Here is a 21,154-nt window from a genome sequence, read left to right on the forward strand (position 1 = left end):
GATATACAGGAATTATGATTTACAAGTAAAACTAGTACTAGTACATTACTAAGGGTTCCGTGTGGTGTGATACAGGAGGAGGATCATGGGGGTGACACCATGAGTTACCACACCGGGTGACACCAACCCTAGTGACGCCTCTGGACCACATCCACACTTGACTGCACAGAAAGCAGAAAACGTCCCAGTTGAAATTCCACAGCAGGAAATGTCCTGTTCTCACACCAAGAGACGTTATTTTTTCCAAATACGGTGGTAATGTTTAGACGTTACCCCCTTTCTAGCTTGAATCAAGGTTGGAATAACCCTGTCCGGCCTAGAATTTGACGCTCAACTTCCATGCCGTCAAACGTAGCCGTGGTAAGTTTTGATAGACGAGCGGCCCCTGTTGTAGAAGATCCTCGCGAAGAGTAGAGACCATGGATCCTCTAAGAGCATCTCCAGTAGATCCGCGTACCAGGCCCTTCTTGGCCAGTCCGGAGCAATGAGAATTGTTTGAATCCTCTCCCTTTTTATTCTTTTGAGAATTCTTGGGAACAATGGAAGAGGTGGAAACACGTACACCATCTGGTAGACCCATGGAGTCACCAGAGCGTCCACCACCAATGCCTGTGGGTCTCTCAACCTGGAACAATACCGCTTGGGCTTGAGAAGAGAGACAATAATGTCGATTTGTGGAATTCCCCACCGAGTCAAGCACCCGAACACCTCCGGGTGAAGGCCCCACTCTCCTGGGTGGAGGTCGTGTCTGCTGAGGAAGTCTGCTTCCCAGTTGTCTACTCCCAGAATGAAGATTGCCGACAATGCCACAGCGTGTCTTTCTGCCCAAAGGAGAATCCTCGTTACCTCTGACATTACTGCTCTGCTCTTTGTTCCGCCCTGTCGGTTTATGTACGTTACCGCCATCACATTTTCCATATGAACCTGAATGGCGTGATCTTGAAGAAGATGTGATGCCTGTAGAAGGGCGTTTTATATGGCCCTTAGTTCCAGAATGTTGATTGGAAGAATGGTTTCCTGACTTGACCATTTTCCTTGGAACTGTTCCCCATGGGTGTCTGCTCCCCAACCTCCGAGACTTGCATCTGTGGTTAGCAAAATCCAATTTCTCTGACGTCCTAGTGGATGCTGGGAACTCCGAAAGGACCATGGGGAATAGCGGCTCCGCAGGAGACTGGGCACAACTAAAGAAAGCTTTTAGGTCACCTGGTGTGCACTGGCCCCTCCCACTATGACCCTCCTCCAAGCCTCAGTTAGATTTTGTGCCCGGTAGAGGTTGGATGCACACTAGGGGCTCTCCTGAGCTTCTAAAAAGAAAGTATATAATTAGGTTTTTTATTTTACAGTGAGACCTGCTGGCAACAGGCTCACTGCAGCGAGGGACTAAGGGGAGAAGAAGCGAACCTACCTGCTTGCAGCTAGCTTGGGCTTCTTAGGCTACTGGACACCATTAGCTCCAGAGGGATCGACCGCATGGAACTGGCCTTGGTGTTCGGTCCCGGAGCCGTTCCGCCGTCCCCCTTACAGAGCCAGAAGCAAGAAGAGGTCCGGAAAATCGGCGGCAGAAGACATCAGTCTTCACCAAGGTAGCGCACAGCACTGCAGCTGTGCGCCATTGCTCCTCATACACACTTCACACTCCGGTCACTGAGGGTGCAGGGCGCTAGGGGGGGCGCCCTGAGCAGCAATAAATACACCTTGGCTGGCAAAAATACCACAATATATAGCCCCAGAGGCTATATATGTGATAATTACCCCTGCCAGAATCCATAAAAAAGCGGGAGAATAGTCCGCGAAAAAGGGGCGGAGCTATCTCCTTCAGCACACTGGCGCCATTTCTCCCTCACAGCTCCGCTGGAAGGAAGCTCCCTGGCTCTCTCCTGCAGTCTACACTACAGAAAAGGGTAAAAAAGAGAGGGGGGGCACTAAATTTAGGCGCAGTATATATAACAGCAGCTATAGGGGACATAATTCAGTTAGTCCCTGCATTATATAGCGCTCTGGTGTGTGCTGGCATACTCTCACTCTGTCTCCCCAAAGGGCTTTTGTGGGTCCTGTCCTCTGTTAGAGCATTCCCTGTGTGTGCGCGGTGTGTCGGTACGGCTGTGTCGACATGTTTGATGAGGATAATGATGTGGAGGCGGAGCAGATGCCTATAGAAGGGATGTCACCCCCTGCGGGGCAGACACCTGAGTGGATGGACTTATGGAAGGAATTGCGTGCACGTGTCGACTCCTTACACAAAAAATTTGACGACATGCCAAATGCGGGACAGCCGGCTTCTCAGCTCGTGCCTGTCCAGGCGTCTCAAAGGCCATCGGGGGCTCTAAAACGCCCGCTACCTCAGATGGCAGATGCGGATGTCGACACGGATACTGACACCAGTGTCGACGACGATGAGTCTAGTCTAATATCCACTAAGGCCATTCGTTTCATGATTGAAGCAATGAAAGAGGTGTTACAAATTTCTGATATAAACCCAGGTACCACTAAAAAGGGTATTATGTTTGGGGAGAAAAAAACTACCCGTAGTTTTTCCCCCATCAGAAGAATTAAATGAAGTGTGTGAAGAAGCGTGGGCTTTCCCTGATAAAAGATTGGTAATCTCTAAGAAGTTACTAATGGCGTTCCCTTTCCCGCCAGAGGATAGGTCACGTTGGGAGACACCCCCTAGGGTGGATAAAGCGCTCACACGTTTGTCTAAAAAGGTGGCACTACCGTCTCCGGATACGGCCGCCCTCAAGGAACCTGCTGATAGAAAGCAGGAGGCGATCCTGAAGTCTGTATATACACACTCAGGCATTATACTTAGACCAGCTATTGCGTCAGCATGGATGTGCAGTGCTGCCGCTGCGTGGTCAGATTCCCTGTCAGAAAATATTGACACCCTAGACAGGGACACTATTCTGCTAACCATAGAGCATATAAAAGACTCAGTCTTATACATGAGAGATGCACAGAGGGAGATCTGCCGGCTGGCATCTAAAATAAGTGCATTGTCCATTTCTGCTAGGAGAGGCTTATGGACTCGCCAGTGGACAGGGGATGCAGATTCAAAAAGGCACATGGAAGTTTTGCCTTATAAGGGTGAGGAGTTATTTGGGGATGGTCTCTCGGACCTAGTTTCCACAGCAACTGCTGGGAAGTCAGCATTTTTACCCCATGTTCCCTCTCAGCCGAAAAAGGCGCCGTTTTATCAGGTACAGTCCTTTCGGACTCAGAAAAACAGGCGTGGAAAAGGCGGGTCCTTTCTGTCCAGAGGCAGAGGTAGGGGAAAAAGGCTGCAACAAACAGCAGGTTCACAGGAGCAAAAGTCCTCCCCCGCTTCTTCCAAGTCCGCCGCATGACGGTGGGGCTCCACAGGCGGAGCCAGGTACGGTGGGGGGCCGCCTCAAAAATTTCAGCGATCAGTGGGCTCGCTCACAGGTGGATCCCTGGATCCTGCAAATAGTATCTCAAGGGTACAAACTGGAATTCGAGGCGTCTCCACCCCACCGGTTCCTAAAATCTGCCTTGCCGATTACTCCTTCAGACAGGGAGGCTGTGCTAGCGGCAATTCACAAGCTGTATTCCCAGCAGGTGATAATCAAGGTGCCCCTACTTCAACAAGGACGGGGTTACTATTCCACACTGTTTGTGGTACCGAAACCGGACGGTTCGGTGAGACCCATTTTAAATTTGAAATCCTTGAACACATACATAAAAAAATCCAAGTTCAAGATGGAATCGCTCAGGGCGGTTATTGCAAGCCTGGACGAGGGGGATTACATGGTATCCCTGGACATCAAGGATGCTTACCTGCATGTCCCCATTTACTATCCTCACCAGGAGTACCTCAGATTTGTGGTACAGGATTGCCATTACCAATTCCAGACGCTGCCGTTTGGACTCTCCACGGCACCGAGGGTGTTTACCAAGGTAATGGCGGAAATGATGATACTCCTTCGAAGAAAGGGAGTTTTAATTATCCCGTACTTGGACGATCTCCTAATAAAGGCGAGGTCCAAGGAGCAGTTGTTGGTGGGAGTAGCACTATCTCAGGAGGTGCTACACCAGCACGGTTGGATTCTGAATATTCCAAAATCACAGCTGGTGCCGACGACACGTCTACTGTTCCTGGGTATGATTCTGGATACAGTCCAGAAAAAAGTGTTTCTCCCGGAGGAGAAAGCCAAGGAGCTGTCATCTCTAGTCAGAGACCTCCTGAAACCAAAACAGGTATCGGTGAATCACTGCACGCGGGTCCTGGGAAAGATGGTGGCTTCTTACGAAGCAATTCCTTTCGGCAGGTTCCATGCCAGAATCTTTCAGTGGGACCTGTTGGACCAATGGTCCGGATCGCATCTTCAGATGCATCGCCTAATAACCCTGTCTCCAAGAACCAGGGTGTCTCTGCTGTGGTGGCTGCAGAGTGCTCATCTTCTAGAGGGCCGCAGATTCGGCATACAGGACTGGGTCCTGGTGACCACGGATGCCAGCCTTCGAGGCTGGGGGGCAGTCACACAGGGAAGAAACTTCCAATGACTATGGTCGAGTCAGGAGACTTCCCTACACATAAATATTCTGGAACTAAGGGCCATTTACAATGCCCTAAGTCAGGCAAAATCCCTGCTTCTACACCAGCCGGTACTGATCTAGTCAGACAACATCACGGCAGTCGCCCATGTAAATCGACAGGGCGGCACAAGAAGCAGGATGGCAATGGCAGAAGCCACAAGGATTCTCCGATGGGCGGAAAATCACGTACTAGCACTGTCAGCAGTGTTCATTCCGGGAGTGGACAACTGGGAAGCAGACTTTCTCAGCAGGCACGATCTCCACCCGGGAGAGTGGGGACTTCATCCAGAAGTCTTCACGCTGATTGTAAATCGATGGGAACGGCCACAGGTGGACATGATGGCGTCCCGCCTAAAGCAAAGCATTATCACCGCATATGGCGGAAGTATGTTGCTTGGTGTGAGGCCAAAAAGGCCCCAACAGAGGAATTTCAACTAGGTCGATTTCTGCATTTCCTACAAGCAGGAGTGACTATGGGCCTGAAATTAGGCTCCATTAAGGTACAGATCTCGGCTCTGTCGATTTTCTTCCAGAAAGAACTAGCTTCACTACCTGAAGTTCAGACGTTTGTGAAAGGAGTGCTGCATATTCAGCCCCCGTTTGTGCCTCCAGTGGCACCTTGGGATCTCAACGTGGTATTGAGTTTCTTAAAATCACATTGGTTTGAGCCACTTAAAACCGTGGATCTAAAATATCTCACGTGGAAAGTGGTCATGTTATTGGCCTTGGCTTCAGCCAGGCGTGTGTCAGAATTGGCAGCTTTGTCATGTAAAAGCCCTTATCTGATTTTCCATATGGATAGGGCGGAATTGAGGACTCGTCCCCAGTTTCTCCCTAAGGTGGTATCAGCTTTTCACTTGAACCAACCTATTGTGGTGCCTGCGGCTACTAGGGACTTGGAGGATTCCAAGTTACTGGACGTAGTCAGGGCCTTGAAAATTTATGTTTCCAGGACGGCTAGAGTCAGGAAAACTGACTCGCTATTTATCCTGTATGCACCCAACAAACTGGGTGCTCCTGCTTCTAAGCCGACTATTGCTCGCTGGATTTGTAGCACAATTCAGCTGGCGCATTCTGCGGCTGGACTGCCGCATCCTAAATCAGTAAAAGCCCATTCCACAAGGAAGGTGGGCTCATCTTGGGCGGCTGCCCGAGGGGTCTCGGCTTTACAACTTTGCCGAGCTGCTACTTGGTCAGGGGCAAACACGTTTGCAAAATTCTACATATTTGATACCCTGGCTGAGGAGGACCTTGAGTTCTCTCATTCGGTGCTGCAGAGTCATCCGCACTCTCCCGCCCGTTTAAGAGCTTTGGTATAATCCCCATGGTCCTTTCGGAGTTCCCAGCATCCACCAGGACGTCAGAGAAAATAAGATTTTACTCACCGGTAAATCTATTTCTCGTAGTCCGTAGTGGATGCTGGGCGCCCATCCCAAGTGCGGATTGTCTGCAATACTTGTACATAGTTATTGTTAACTAAAGGGTTATTGTTGAGCCATCTGTTGAGAGGCTCAGTTGTTTTCATACTGTTAAACTGGGTATAGTATCACGAGTTATACGGTGTGATTGGTGTGGCTGGTAGGAGTCTTACCCGGGATTCAAAATCCTTCCTTATTATGTCAGCTCGTCCGGGCACAGTGTCCTAACTGAGGCTTGGAGGAGGGTCATAGTGGGAGGGGCCAGTGCACACCAGGTGACCTAAAAGCTTTCTTTAGTTGTGCCCAGTCTCCTGCGGAGCCGCTATTCCCCATGGTCCTTTCGGAGTTCCCAGCATCCACTACGGACTACGAGAAATAGATTTACCGGTGAGTAAAATCTTATTTTTGAATCCTGAACAGTCGGCCCTCAGTCAGGTGAGAAGTCTTAAGCCACCACAGAAGAGAAATCCTGGCTTTTGGCGACAGACATATCCTCTGGTGCATGTGAAGATGCGATCCAGGCCATTTGTCCAACAGATCCAGCTGGAAGGGCCTTGCATGAAACCTTCCGTACTGCAGTTCCTCGTAAGAGGCTACCATCTACCCCAGAAGGTGAATGCATAGATGCACCGATATCCGGGTTGGTTTTAGAACATCCCGCACAGTCGACTGGATTACCAATGCCTTTTCTAATGGAAGGAATACCTTCTGAGCCTCCGTATCTAATTTGGCTGACCGAAAGGACTGCAAAGTTGGAGCAGAGTAGGTCTTCATAGCTATGGGGGGGCTGCGGAAGGAAGGTATGTAGACTTACCCGCCGTAGCATTGGATATCCACGTATCCAGTTAATCTCCAAACAGGGCCTCACCTGTGAATGGTAGGCTTTCCACGCCTTTCATGGAATCTGCATCCGCAGTCCACTGGTGTAGCCACAAGCCTCTGCGTGCTGACACTGCCATGGCAGTGGTGCGTGCGTTGAGCAAGCCAATTTCTTTTATGGCCTCCACCATATAACTTGCAGAGTCCTGTCTATGCGGTAGGAGTAAAACTATCTTCCCCCTGGATAAGGAATCTAACCAGTCAATTAGATTACCTGACCATTTAGCAATGGCACTAGTGATCCATGCACAAGAAATAGTGGGTCTCTGGGCCAGCCCAGCGGCTCTGTACAGGGATTTGAGAGTGGTCTCAATGTTGCGGTCAGCCGTGTCCTTTAAGGAGGCTGCTCCAGGGACAGGTAAGACTATCTTACGTGACAACCTAGACACCGATGAGTCAACAATCGGTGGGTTTTCCCATTTTTTCGTATCATCCTGAGGAAAAGGGAAGGATATGAGTAATCTCTTAGGGATCTGAAACTTCTTATCAGGATTAACCCAAATTTCTTCAAACAGAGAATTCAACTCTTTTGATGTAGGAAAAGTAGCAGAGGATTTCTTTTTTACATTAAAATAAGACTCCTCATCCTCCTCTGTCACCTTATCAGGAATTTGCAGGACGTCTCTAATAGCTTCTATCAGAGCCTGAACCCCTTGTGACAGAGCTGCATCCCCCCCTTCCCCCACTGAGTCCACCTCACCCTCCTCTGCGTCTGACACGTCGTCATCAGTGTCAGCCTGTAGGTTTTGGGCCAGGGTACGCTTTTGTGGACAAATGGTAGGGGTCTGAGGTGTTGGTGTGGTGCCTGAATCTCTATTCATCAGGTTAGCCACAGACTGTCTTAAGTATTGCGTTGCTTTTTCATTCTGGGATAATTTATCAGAAATATTCAAGATCATTCCTTTTAGTGAATCCAACCATGCTGGTTCGGACCCACTAGCCTGAGAATGTGTACTATCCTGAGTACACTGTAGTGATCCCCCTGGGGAAGAAAAACACTCCGCTGTGCATGAAACACACTCCTTTGACATCGTAAATGTGAAATCACACCCACACACACAGGAAAGGGTTAAGCACAAGTAACCCACACAGAGCCCTTCTAGGGAGACACAGAGTATGATGAAGCCAGCCACACAGCGCCCTTCTTGCTAATGCCAAGCTTAGCTGGGTCGCAGACTAAGCACCTTTAATAGGGGCTTAGTATTCTAACATCGCTCCCCCCCTTACTATGACCCCTTGGTACCACTGAGAAAATGTGTAGTCCTTGTGGAGGAGCTGCGCTTCCCTTCCCGTCTTGTCAGTGTGAGCTGCAGAGGGAAAATGGCGCTGGTGAGCTGCTGGATCCGCTCATAGTGAAGCCCCGCCCCCTTAATGGCACGTGGTCTTCCCAGTTTTTTTTATACTGGCTGAGATGTTTGTGATGCTTAACAGCGGGTTAGAACCCCTGTAAGCTGTACTGCCAGTGTGGGTATTGTTTTTAGCGGCTCAGCTCTCCCCTCACAGCGGAACACACACACAGCATGTTGTCCTGAGCCTGGAGACGCAGCCTGCATGTCAGTGCTGCGCTCCATACCCCTATGCTGCCATTACAGCTGGCGAAACGCTAACCGGAATGCCGGCATAGTACTCACCACTCTTCTTACTTCTGGCTCTGTTAGGGGTGGCGGCGTGCTGCGGGAATGTACGCTTGCCGTGGCGGGGCTTGCGAATGGTTCCCTCAGGAGCTCAGTGTCCTGTCAGCGGGTAACGGGACCATTAACCCTATAGGAGGTTGGGCCGTCCCCCCCCTACCTAAGTCCCACGAAGCATGCAGGCTGGTGCCAACCAGCCCTGTTTGAAAATAACAAACAGAAAATAAATGCAGAAAACTCTTCAGGAGCGTCCCTAAGCATGACCGGCTCCTCCAGACACATTTTCTAAACAGAGTCTGTTAGGAGGGGCATAGAGGGAGGAGCCAGCCCACACTATTGATTTCTTAAAGTGCCCAAGGCTCCTAGTAGACCCGTCTATACCCCATGGTACTAAATGGACCCCAATATCCTCTAGGACGTAAGAGAAACATAAATGCGTAAAATAAAAGGTTTCTCTTGCATAACGTTTTATAGCAATGTCAGTAAATAATATAATTGAAAGATTGATATTATTTACATTTGAGCTCATAAAAAACACGATGTAGGAATGGGCCCTACAGACTTGGCAACCCGCCACCGAGCTGCCCGACGGCCGATATGACAGACTCACTCAAAAAATTCCGTATTTCGGAATATTTGGATAATGGATACTCAACCTGTAGCAATAAATTGCGAATCATTGGGAAAAGAAAACAATAATTATAGATTGTTTGCAGTGTTACACTTTAGGCAATCTCTACAGGGACAAATAACCCCCAGAGACATGCTTTTCCCCCTCTGTAGCTGAGAAGGTGTAGATCCCTCCCATGTGACACATTAGGGGTAATTCCAAGTTGATCGCAGCAGGAAATTTTTTAGCAGTTGGGCAAAACCATGTGCACTGCAGGGGGGGCAGATATAACATGTGCAGAGAGAGAGATAGATTTGGGTGTGGTGAGTTTAATCTGCAATCTAAATTGGTGTAAAAATAAAGCAGCCAGTATTTACCCTGCACAGAAAAAAAATAACCCACCCAAATCTAACTCTCTCTGCAAATGTTATATCTGCCCCCCCCCCCCCCTGCAGTGCACATGGTTTTGCCCAACTGCTAAAAAATATCCTGCTGCGATCAACTTGGAATTACCCCCATTGTTACCACTCTACTTAATAGCACCATAGACTTCAATCAAGTACGCCTAAACCTAGTTATTCAGTAGATACCGTTTGTATAACACTACGCTGTCTAAAGAATAACTGACCCCAGTAGCTGGATGAATTATGCATATTGAGCTAAGAAACAGCATTACAGTGGTCATAGTGTGGGTTCCATAGGGGATACTCACATCCTATTACTCGATGGAGAACACACATAGGAACTTTTCACAGGTGGGGTTCTCCTTTCATGAACTTCCAGATGTTCACAGTGCAAGGTGATGTTTGGAAATTGGATTTTATGTAACATCAATGGGAGTCTACTACAGTACAGAGGTAGGTAAACTGTGTCACTCCTGCTGCTGCTGAACTACACATCCCAGCAGGCGCTGCCACAGATTTGTTGTTAGGGCATTTTAATAGTATGACAGGACATGCTGGGATGTGTAGTTTCAGCTTAAGAATGTTCTAAGCTCACTGAGTGAGCTCATGAGTGAGACAAAGTCATCCACGGGTCTTCTTACAGATAATCAGTGAGAAAACCTTTAATAATTATTTTTTTCTGATTCCCGTATGGTAGTTTCTGGCTGTTTTGGGTGTAAGTGATGAGGAGGATGACTTCCAGCCATGACCACAGATTAGCCTGCTTCTTCTTTAACAATTAGACAAGCTTTCAAAGCTAACCACTCAAGTCTTAGCTTTATACTACAACAGTGGCAGTTTTCCAGCTTGTTCCCATTTTGTAGGATACTCACTGGGTACACTGATGCTACCGTTTCCTGGGGCCTGATGTGCAGATAAGCATATATTTCACTATGAAAATATACGCACTTTTGTTATGTTATTTGCACTTTGGGGGTAATTCAGACATGATCGCTCGATAGCTGTTTTTTTTGCAGTCCTGCGTTTGCATAGTCGCTGCCCACCGGGGAGTGTATTTTAGCTCTGCAAGTGTGCAATCGCATGTGCAGCCGAGCGGTACAAAAAAAAAAAACAAAAAAAACTTTGTGCAGTTTCTGAGTTGCCCAGGACTTACTCAGCCACTGCGATCACTTCAGCCTGTCCGGGGCCGGAATTGACGTCAGACACCTGCTCTGCAAACGCTTGGACGCGCCTGCGTTTTTCCAACCACTCCCTGAAAACGGTCAGTATCCACCCACAAACGATGATGTGCTGCAAGTCAGATGGAATGACCCCACTGGCGATGGCATACAGCTGAATGATAGATGTACCGCCATCTTGTGCGCTCATACACTAGACCGTGCATTGTGTACAGCCGCGCGACATCAGTACATCGGCTAAAACACACATCGTGCTGATGTGTACACCACCTAAGAGAAGCATCAGCAACAGGACAGGTGGGACTATTGTAATGGTTATACATTTGAATAATTGCTTGTGCCGCAGGAGTATATACATGTATATATGTTTGTGCTCTAACAGTGGAACTGTAATATTCACGTTACAATTCCACGAATGAGAAGAGCGGAGGGAGCGCCAGAGCAATAAGTCCCTCTCATCGCTCGGGTTATTTTACACTGTGGCATCTGAGCAACATTATTTGTCAATTAGCAGAAACTCTATGCATGCATTGGGCATGCTTAGTAAAGCGGAACGGGATCTCTAGAGTGATAATGAACACTTATCAGCCAATAGTTTTCACTCCGCTACCATAGCAATAAAATAATGTTATAAATAGATTACTGATTGTCATTGGTTATAAATAGATCCCTAGTTGTTAAGGTATTCCAGTAGCATAAGAAATGATAAGTAACCTTGAATGTGAACCCATAGAAATATGGGTGTGCTTATTTGTTATTTTCATTTTATTTAACAATAATTATTATTCCACCATCGGATGGAAAAAGTCTACAGTAAAAGTCTGAGTTGTAATAAACAAAATAAGCATATTAATTTCTGCATACTGTTAACATTGCATTTTGCATCCTTTTACATCTGACGTTCTCACATTAAAATTAATTGGCATTGATTTAAATGATAACATTTTATCTGCACTTTTATCCCCTGAAGTGATCATTCTGTGCTGGGAATTCAGAAATTGGATTCTGGACGAAATCTCTTTTAAAATCTAGTCTTGTATTTATAACATTATGGATATTTCTGAAGATCACAGATATCTAATTGTGTTATAGAAACAGAAAAATAAATATTGAGTGAAAACAGAAACAAACACTATTTGGTATTACTACTAAAATTCATTTTATTTCCCTTTCTTTTGACCAATACATTTAAAAGTAACACATTGAGCTTTACAATAGAACAAAATAGCACTCAGACAGTTGGAATAAATTGTAGGGCTGCAGAAATCAGATACTGAACATCAAGACATAAAGGGACATTAGAGCAGGAGTAAAATCCCTCTGGTTTCCTTCTGTAAAATACAGCAGATGCAACATGGGCTGTGATTCATTGAGCAATAATCCCTGTATGATGCGAAACCCACATGATCTTTTGATAAACAAAATTGCTTGAGACATAATGAGGTCTTCAGGCTGCTCACATGCATTAATGTAACCTGTATGTAGCAATACAATGAAACATCAGTAATCTGGAAACTTCTACACTCTTACACTGTTTATGGAAAATTGGTAATTTCCAAATGTATTCAGCGGAAAGAAAATATTTTATTTTAGTGTAACATAAGCTTAATATAAAAGGCACACTAATCCTATTTATTGTCTTCACTTTCTACTTGTCCAGTTTAAGAGATCAATGCATAATAAGATTCCCACTGCATGACTGTACATGGGGTTCTATAAAGGAATCACTAAACATGCATTAAGGGTTTAGCTGGTGCGCGGAGCCAGTTTTTGGCCTCTTTCTCACCCTCTCTTATCCCACCTAAAAGCTCTCCTGTCTAGAATATTTATGTGTGACATTTCTCAGGCAATAGAGTAGCTTGGGCATATGATCTTATGGTATTGGCAGAGTCATATGTCATTGTGCAAGGGAGAACAGTCATTTGGAGCATAATGTATGACAGAGCAAAGAAAAGGGAGCTGAGCTCACACGCTAGTATGCCTATAGCCTGGACAGAGTGCTAGTAAATGACAGGACTTCTATAATACACTGCAGAGCAATGTGCTGTAACCAATAGCAACCATCAGCCTGCATCACTATAGTCTTATATGACTAATGTAAGCCAAGAGCTGTCTGTTTGATATGAGCTACAAACATTCTGCTTACATAGGACCCTCTGTCTACCTGTAAATTTAATACACTTAAACAAAATAGAATGTACAATGCCTAAATCTTAAGCAGGTGATCTAAAACAGCTGATGTAAAACTTGTCAAGAGGGGTGATGGGCTTTACAGCAAACATTCCCACTCTCCTGGAATTTCTGGGAGACTCTTGAACATGGGAGGGAGTTCTCCTGGCTTCCATAGCTACCACTTCTCAGGTGAAAGGGAGGAGCAGACAGACCTGTTGACACGGTTCGCTATGAATCACATCTTTGTGGTCCACCGACACCGGCATCCTGACAATTAGAATACCGACAGGGGACGGGGTAATTATTTTACCCTTCCTGTGTCCCGCCTGGGGGTGGCGGCTAGCGCTCAGATAGTGGGGGTAGCGGCTAGGGCTAAGACTTAGGGGTGTGGCAGCTGCGGCTAACACCCTCTCTAGTGCCTAACCCCCTCACCCCCTGGGCCCTAACCTTAACCATTCTCCCGATACCTCCAGGATGTCATCGATCGGCGTTCCGGCACCGGGATTCTGAGTAGTGTCGAGATTCCGGCGTCGGTCACATGACCGCCGGCATCCTGACCGTATCCGTAATAGCATGCCAAGCAACATTTTCCCTCCCCCCACCTCCTGCTGTCATGGATCAGAGTGAGGGTGTAAACCCCAAGCCAGAGTCCCTCTTCCAGGTGGACGATGGGGGAATTTTTGTTGCTGCATGCTTTTTAAAGCCTTTACTTAACAAAACAGACCCTTGTCATAGAGGTGACAGGACCTTTCATATATCACAAATTCCCCCAATTAGTGCTGGTGGTGGAGTTGAAAGCAGCATGTCATTTCTGCATAAATCCAGGTATAGGGTCTATTTGCTCTGCAGTTACAATAACAGCAATAGAGAACCAGGGGAGGCCCCAACCTTCTGTTTTCCCTATGTGACTGCTCCCAGCAGAGGAATCTCTGTGAAACATGTTGTCATATGTACTTCGGAAATAATCAAGAGAATGTCACGGTTTAAAAGGCATAGATCCTACAGATTAAACTGGTTTAGTGTCAGGCTTGTACTAAGCAGACATGAATTCCTCAACGCTGAGGCCGCTCTAGGAAAAGTGATATAGAAAAGCTGTAATAAACTACAAATAAAACACCTTTTTTTCTAGAAGTGTGGATTATGAAATTTAGGCCACTGTCTATACTTTCAGTGAGGGTTTCCATCTTTCATAGTCAGAAGTCATAAGGGTTGATGTAAAAGAGTGAAATGGCTCAGTTGGAGAAATTGCCCATAGCAACCAGCTTCTCCCTAACATTTTCTAGAATGTACTTGAAAAATGCTACCTCAAAGCATACTGCTTGCTTTTGCCAACTTCTCGATCCATAAATCTCCTAGTTCTTAATGGGAAGGCTGCAAACACATTAGAAATACACTTATGTGTCTCATCCTATTTAAAAAGTTGCTTGTATGAGGTGATCTGAACATCTAAGATAGTTGGGCATTTGTGACGCTATTATAATATTTTCAGTCTGCAACAGACAAAACTTATTAAGAGACGTTAAGCCTATTTTTATTACCCATTTCAATTTGTCATATGTAAAAGTAAGGAGATAACTATCTATATATTAATAGCAGAAGTACAACTTTTATGAGTAATATATTTCTATGAAGCCATTGTCACATCATATACCAAATCAAAGGTCTTGGTCCGTACATTTGCAGAAAAATATTGGCGTTGTAATTGGTTGCTTCGTTTTTGAGTTACATGGCAAAATGTCCGCCTGCCATTTACAATGCACAGTCATTGTGCTCTGGAAAATGTGACAGTTGGTGAACTTCTCCCTGTGCCTCCCTGTTGGGTGACCTGGAACATGTGACCTGCTGGGTGGTCTGGAAACTGTGACAGTAATTTGCAGCCACCCACTAAGCAGGGATTTTTTAAATTGACTCCTAAGAGGGTGAAAAGGGGTAACATGTTCCACCCAGCAAATCTCTGCCTGCTTAAAACTGGACACATCAGTTAGTATACTATTTGTTATTAAAGCTGCAGGGTTTAATGTGGCATATGTGATGCTTGACACGCAATCAGAGATAACTGCATGTGTCGCTGGGCAACTTGTCAGGATCATGTATGGTGGTATCTGAAAAGTCCACATGTTCGATAATCTGATCAAAAGGAAGCGGATCCCTGAGCATGTTGGTAAATGTAGTCAGACATTTATCATAGAGACCCATTACTTCTATGCAGGATTGCCATCAGAAAATGTGGGGCCCACCACAACAAACACGCTGCCCCACAGCCACACGCACACTGTTCCATAGTCACACATACACACAAAACCTGCACCACCCCCTCGCAGCTCCAGCCTCACCTTCCACTCCCCCTGCAGTGCCCACAGCTTACCATTGTGCAGGCAGGAGACGGAGATTGCAGCAGGTCCATGCATTGAAAGGGGGCCCGAGTGACAGCAGTGAAGATCACGATCTCCAGCAGACAACCATGCAGGAACAACTATGGAGGGAGGGACGGAGCCGTTGGTGTTATTTTGAGTGCAGCGCTGACCGCAAGCCTTTTCGGAGATCACGGACCGGCAACCAATCAGGAGCTGCCCACTGCCATCTTTGTCCCTTTGTGTTTGTCTGCCGGTGTTCCAATCATCACTGCTGCCACCCAGGCTCCCACTCGGATAGGCCTGGGACTGAAGTCCCAGCCGTCCCCTTTTGAGGGCAGCCCAGTTTCTACGTGTGTGGGGTCAACTTCCAACAGATCCCAGTGATGATGGAAAACATCTGACATACAGTAGGTGTCAAAATGGTTGGATCTCATCCAGTTTAGACACCAGAGCTTACCGTTCACTAGAAGGATTGCCTTGGTCTTGTGAGGCCATGAGTGACAGAAAGCAGGTGTGACATCACTATGGGTGTAGTATGATGTAATTGGGTGTGTAGCAGGTCTGGAAGGTTGGAAAATATGATAAGAGCAGGAGGGAGGAAGTGGCATACACCCTCATTTTGCTCATAGCTTGTACAGAGATGAAGCTATAATGTGTGTCTAACCAATTTAAAAATAAAAGTAATTTTAAGTGGTGAGACAAACAGATCTGTTTAATGAATTGACCCAAATAAAACATCTAGTGCGTAAGAGTAAAAGATACTCTTAACATACAGCAAAATGTATTTGTCATACAATATATTCTATGGAGATTCTCAGGAAAACTAGGAGCCAGAAGAGTCTAGGGAGGGTTGCTCTAGAAGCAAAGTGTACTGCCATCATAACCACATCAGTTAGCACTGCCTTTATATGGGTGTTGTGGCTGGTTACACAGTTTCACTTGTTCTATTTGACAGGTGTATGACGCTAATGTCCTGTACAATACATGTCTTCACTGCACAAAATGGTAATTTTTATACTTACTGTTCGTTATACACTTAAAAACAAAATTATAAATACCACTGAAAACACATGTAAAATACATTTAAAAAAAAAAAGTGTATTGAAAGCAGTTGCTAACATTTTTATTTGGGTTAAGGAGATCATTAGAAGTAACTTCACAGACTTCAAATGTATTTATTTGTGCACTAGCACAATGCACAAAACAATGGAAACGTGGAGATAAAAAAAGGGCTAATCAAACAGCTCCTGTCATTTTGAAAAATGACAGTTAGGTGCAGATTGGTTGGTACTTTCTCTCTCTCCGAGGCTTGATACATCTGCCCCCTGGTCCTGCAACATCACCCACACTACGTGATCTACTGTATCTCCAAGCATTGATAAATCTGCCCCTTACGTTATGCAGAGTACTGAATGAAGCGCTTTCACAGATAGATATAGGCTACCATACTCACATCAGTAATAATTCAGTAATTGCTGAAACAACTGTCCGACATGACGCCACATTTAGGAGATCAGTGATTGGGTGGAAGTTTCAGCCGGTCCATTCATAACCCAACTGTACTGTACAACGTCTCTCAGTTACTGGGCTTTCTAAGGAGATTAGGATTGTACAAATAACAGGATACACTTGGAGCAATCTAATACTTTTTTGTTTCAGTACAGTTTGAATAATTCATTGAAAAACCAGCCAACACCGCACTAACAATATGCTAAGTAATCCATGTAAAAATTATACAATATACAAAAACGTGCATATTGGAATTAACTTCATTTTAACAATAACGGTTATCCCAGCATAATTTTTTTTAACCAAACATCTTAATAAATATTTATATAAACGGTTTCTTACTAGACAGATGCAAATTCTTATTTTGACTATTTTACAGTATAGTTTAAAAACATAAATTCTAAATGTGTACCTTAGTGTTACCTATCATTTGCGACCTTTGTATATACAGGAGAGGACATAGGTAAACGCATAGATAGGTATTATCCAGCAATAGTATATGCAGTGACCCCAGAAGCTGAGCACAGATTAACACTTCTCTTTATTCCATCATAGCATCATTATTCCAAAGCCATTTACCAATGAAATGATACACCAGCCCTGTGGTCCCCACAGATCCATTTGCCAAACGGCTGTCCTCTATAACTCATCACCACCGTTGGATCACACTCCAGTACATACATGACCTTTGTACCTGGAAAACTTTGGTCTTGCATTGAGAAGTGTAGCCACCTTCTGAGGCATCGCCTGCATAAAATGGGTGGTTTCTGGTGGACTCATGATTTGTGAGTTGACCCAAGATTTAAGATCCTACAGTAAATGTAAGTGTAATCAAATATTTTTGAATGTCAAGTGTTTCTGGATTGCCGTTATCAAAACTTCCATCTGACAGTAAGATTGTTGTTAGCTAGATCATCTTTACATTTACCCGAAATAGATTTAAAGCATAAGGAAATCACTGCCAAATGTCAGCCAGATCAAGGGGCAAAAATAGCTTGATCTCCATTTTATATTAGGAGCGATGTAATCAAAAGCTTTTGCTATTCCACTCAAATTAACAATTAATGAATTTAGATCATAGATGTTTATTAGATGACCTACCGCTCTTTGGACAAATACACTGTAACCAATAGCAACCAGGCATTTACTTTCATGTTCTGAGCTGTATTAGAACAGATTGGGCGTTAAGAAAAACAAAACATCAGCACATTTCACCAGCTATCAATGGAGGTCCTTTAGTGTTTTTTAGGGTTTTGCACTTCTTATATTTAACGTCTGTAGTACGCGTCTCCACTGCATTAAGTGGTTATTGCTACAATATACAGGGAGCGCAGGAATGATTTTAGAACGAGTATCTCTCTGGAATAGTTGCATGGGGTGGAATCAAATAAAACAGGTGCATGGCAAACAGTGAGCAATAAGCCACAATCACCAGGTCCTGGATTATTTTTTTATTATTATTATTAAAACATTTTTTTTTTTTTTTTTAACACGGTCAAGACATTTTAGCAAATGTCTGCATTGGTTGCTATAGGTTACAAACATGCCTGCTCTAAGTAGAGGTACTTCTCATTAATCAATGAGGTAGGAGTGAAGCATTAGGGCGATGAATAGGGAAGAAAATCTCAAGCTATTAACTGTCTGTGAGCATTGGGTGGAATTACTGGATGAACAGCTGCAGCTATAGAGAGGTTGCGGTAGCCTGCCTCTTATGGTAAACATCACTTGAGCAGCATTTGTGGCAGATCTACAAACAAGGAGTTTTATTGCCATATAGTCCCTTCCTATACCCTAATGGTGTATACAGACTAGAGGTCATCCTGGAATTAATGCAGAGCGAATTCTATTTAATAGTATTCCTATGTAGCCCACTGATGTCAATGAATGGTACTAATGGCATTAGACAAAGGTGCTTTTCTATACCTACAGTAGATCTTGGAGTCTAGGATAGATGAGTAATTGAAAATATTACATAGATGGCAGGTGGGCTAAGAAACAGATTAGACATGCTTTGTTGCAGTGACACAGACCAGCATATAGGTGTTTGTATGCACTGTATCCAGAATCTGTGAAAAAACATAAAACATCAGCCGTGACTACTTAGAGTCCGTTGCAGGGAAAAGAACGTTGGTGGTAAAGCAGTCTGTGTGAGCCTTTGCTGCTTTCAGTCCTTTATTTCTTCTTTGCATTCACATTTTTGCAAACCCAGTTCATTCCATCCTAGAAAAACAGATGCAAGTTTAGCAAATAAGCAACCATAAGAAATCTACATGCTTTATATACAGTCGCCCATTATACCTTTCACAGCTTATACATGCCCACCAGAAACTTTTACTAAAAACATGGGGGTCAATTTACTAAGGTGGGAGTTTTTTTTTTAGAACTGGTGATGATGCCCATAGCAACCAATCAGATTCTACGTAACATTTAATTAGCTGCTTCTAGCAGATAATAGATAGAATCTGATTAATTGCTATGGGCAACATCACCAGTTCCCAAAAAACCCCCCAAAAAACACACAACTCTCACTTTAGTAAATGTTGCTTTTGCTTTTATCTTTTAGCTCCTTCTGTGTATCCCAGCATTTATACCCTCATGTAGAACTGCTTATTGTGGTCACCCTAACACAGCATACAAGTTAATAAATTAAAGAAATCTGAATGTGGAAATATAGTAATAAACCTTTATTTATAAAACTCTAGATAATCAAAAGAAGTATACAGTGCTCCAATTATTTATGTTCTGCATAACGACCTATTTACATGAATGTAGTTTTCCACACTATAACCTGACAGAGATTAGGGTTAAAAAGATCAAGACTTAGATAAAATGAATTTGCTTATCTCCACGAAATCTGTAGCAAAGCACTTAAACAACTGTGATCATAGGTGTGCGCAGGGGGGGTGCCTGGTGCGCACAGGCACCCCCTAATGTCTGGCACCCTGATCTCACATGCCTGATGCAGCGATCGCCGAGCAAGCTGATTGCTGTCCCCTCTGCTTTGCACCCTGTCAGGACTGTATTACTGACCGGACGCCTGGGTTAATCAAGGGTGCCACTGCCACCGGCTTTCAAACTCCCGGCTCCACCTACATGTACAAAAATAGCGTGATGTGATTACCTCATGCTGGTCGCACACCCACCCGCCACATGCCCACCTCTCTCCTTCTATGCTATGCCAACGCCAGCCACTGATGAGGAGCAGCATACAGCCAGTGTTCCTCTTAGGAAGACAAATTCAATACCGGCAGGAGGTCGGCAGCAACATTGACACGTCACTCGTTTTTCCAGCAGCAGCAGTACTAGTCTGCGACTGTCAGTGTCAGTGAGTGACTGACTTGTAAGTAAGCTGCTGCAGCTTGCAGAGGAAATAGAGGGGGAGCCAGACCAGGCTGAGGAGGAGCAGGGTAATTGCAGTGAGTGCCATCAGGGGTGTTTGTTTGGTGCACACCACAACATCTGACAATGTATCTGCTTTATTAGAATTAGTACAAGGGTGGATATTTTATATTGCGTTGACCATCAATAGATGGTGCTGGACACGCCCAAAAGGCGGTGCTAGACACACCCCTCCGATGGTGCACCCCCTAATAAAATGTTCTGCGCACGCCTATGACTGTGATGTTTAGGACATAAAAACTACCCAAGAACATGAGCAGTAAGTGCAATAAAACAACATCCAGAGCTTCAGATAATATTGCACAGGGTTTAAAAGGCAAGGTCTAACCATTGCTACACACTGGTCATCTGGTAAGAGTTCATACACTGCGACATACTTGCCGACTTTAAGGCTGCTCTCTCCGGGAGAGAGCAGCCAGGTCGGCTCAGCAGGGAGGTGGGCAGTGACGTGCGTGCAGAGGGGGACGGGCCAGAGGCAGAACGGGGCCGTGGCGGGGGGAGTGATGGAGGGATCGCGTCATGTAAGCCACGGCCCTCGCTGTGTAATGCCGCTATTACCGGCATTATACAGCAGGGGGCGTGGCTATGATGACGTGATTCAACAAGAATCGCGTCATCGCCTGCCTGGACCGCCCATTTTACTCGCTAAGTGGGCGGCCGGGCAGGGGGAACCCCTGAAATCGGGAGACTTGCCTGCTCTTCCGGGGGACCGGGAGGGTCACCCGATTTTCGGGAGCCTCCTGGCCATTCTGGGAGAGTAGGCAAGTATGCACTGCGAGGATTATATTACATCAAATCTGGATTCTTAAAAGAATGATCTATACTGAACAATACAAGCTCAGCCGCTATGAAGGCGGGTGGATGTAGGAGGTGACAGATGGTGCCTCAGAAAATTTGTTGCTATGTTAATGCTTTTTCTTGTACCATGAAATTGGTTTAAATGTTGGAAAAGGTAAAAAGGAGGAAAAGAATCTCCAGGATGAAAATGTAACATTAACAGAGCCCATCGCTTACGCACAGAGGAGGCCGCCATTTTGTGGATT

General features: G+C 45.2%; 1 protein-coding gene across 2 annotated transcripts in view; it reads right to left on the reverse strand.

Moving 5' to 3' along the window:
- Window positions 1-16,292: 16,292 nt before the first annotated feature.
- ARL3 (ADP ribosylation factor like GTPase 3) overlaps window positions 16,293-21,154 on the reverse strand; it is a 141,920-nt gene continuing 137,058 nt past the window's right edge. For both annotated transcript variants that reach the window (XM_063961935.1, XM_063961936.1), the window contains exon 6: window positions 16,293-18,932. In XM_063961935.1, the coding sequence (XP_063818005.1) occupies window positions 18,885-18,932 (48 nt within the window). In that variant the 3' untranslated portion in view covers window positions 16,293-18,884. The remainder of the gene's footprint in view (window positions 18,933-21,154) is intronic.

The sequence above is a fragment of the Pseudophryne corroboree genome, chromosome 3, assembly GCF_028390025.1.
Source record: "Pseudophryne corroboree isolate aPseCor3 chromosome 3, aPseCor3.hap2, whole genome shotgun sequence".
Taxonomy (NCBI): Eukaryota; Metazoa; Chordata; class Amphibia; order Anura; family Myobatrachidae; genus Pseudophryne; species Pseudophryne corroboree.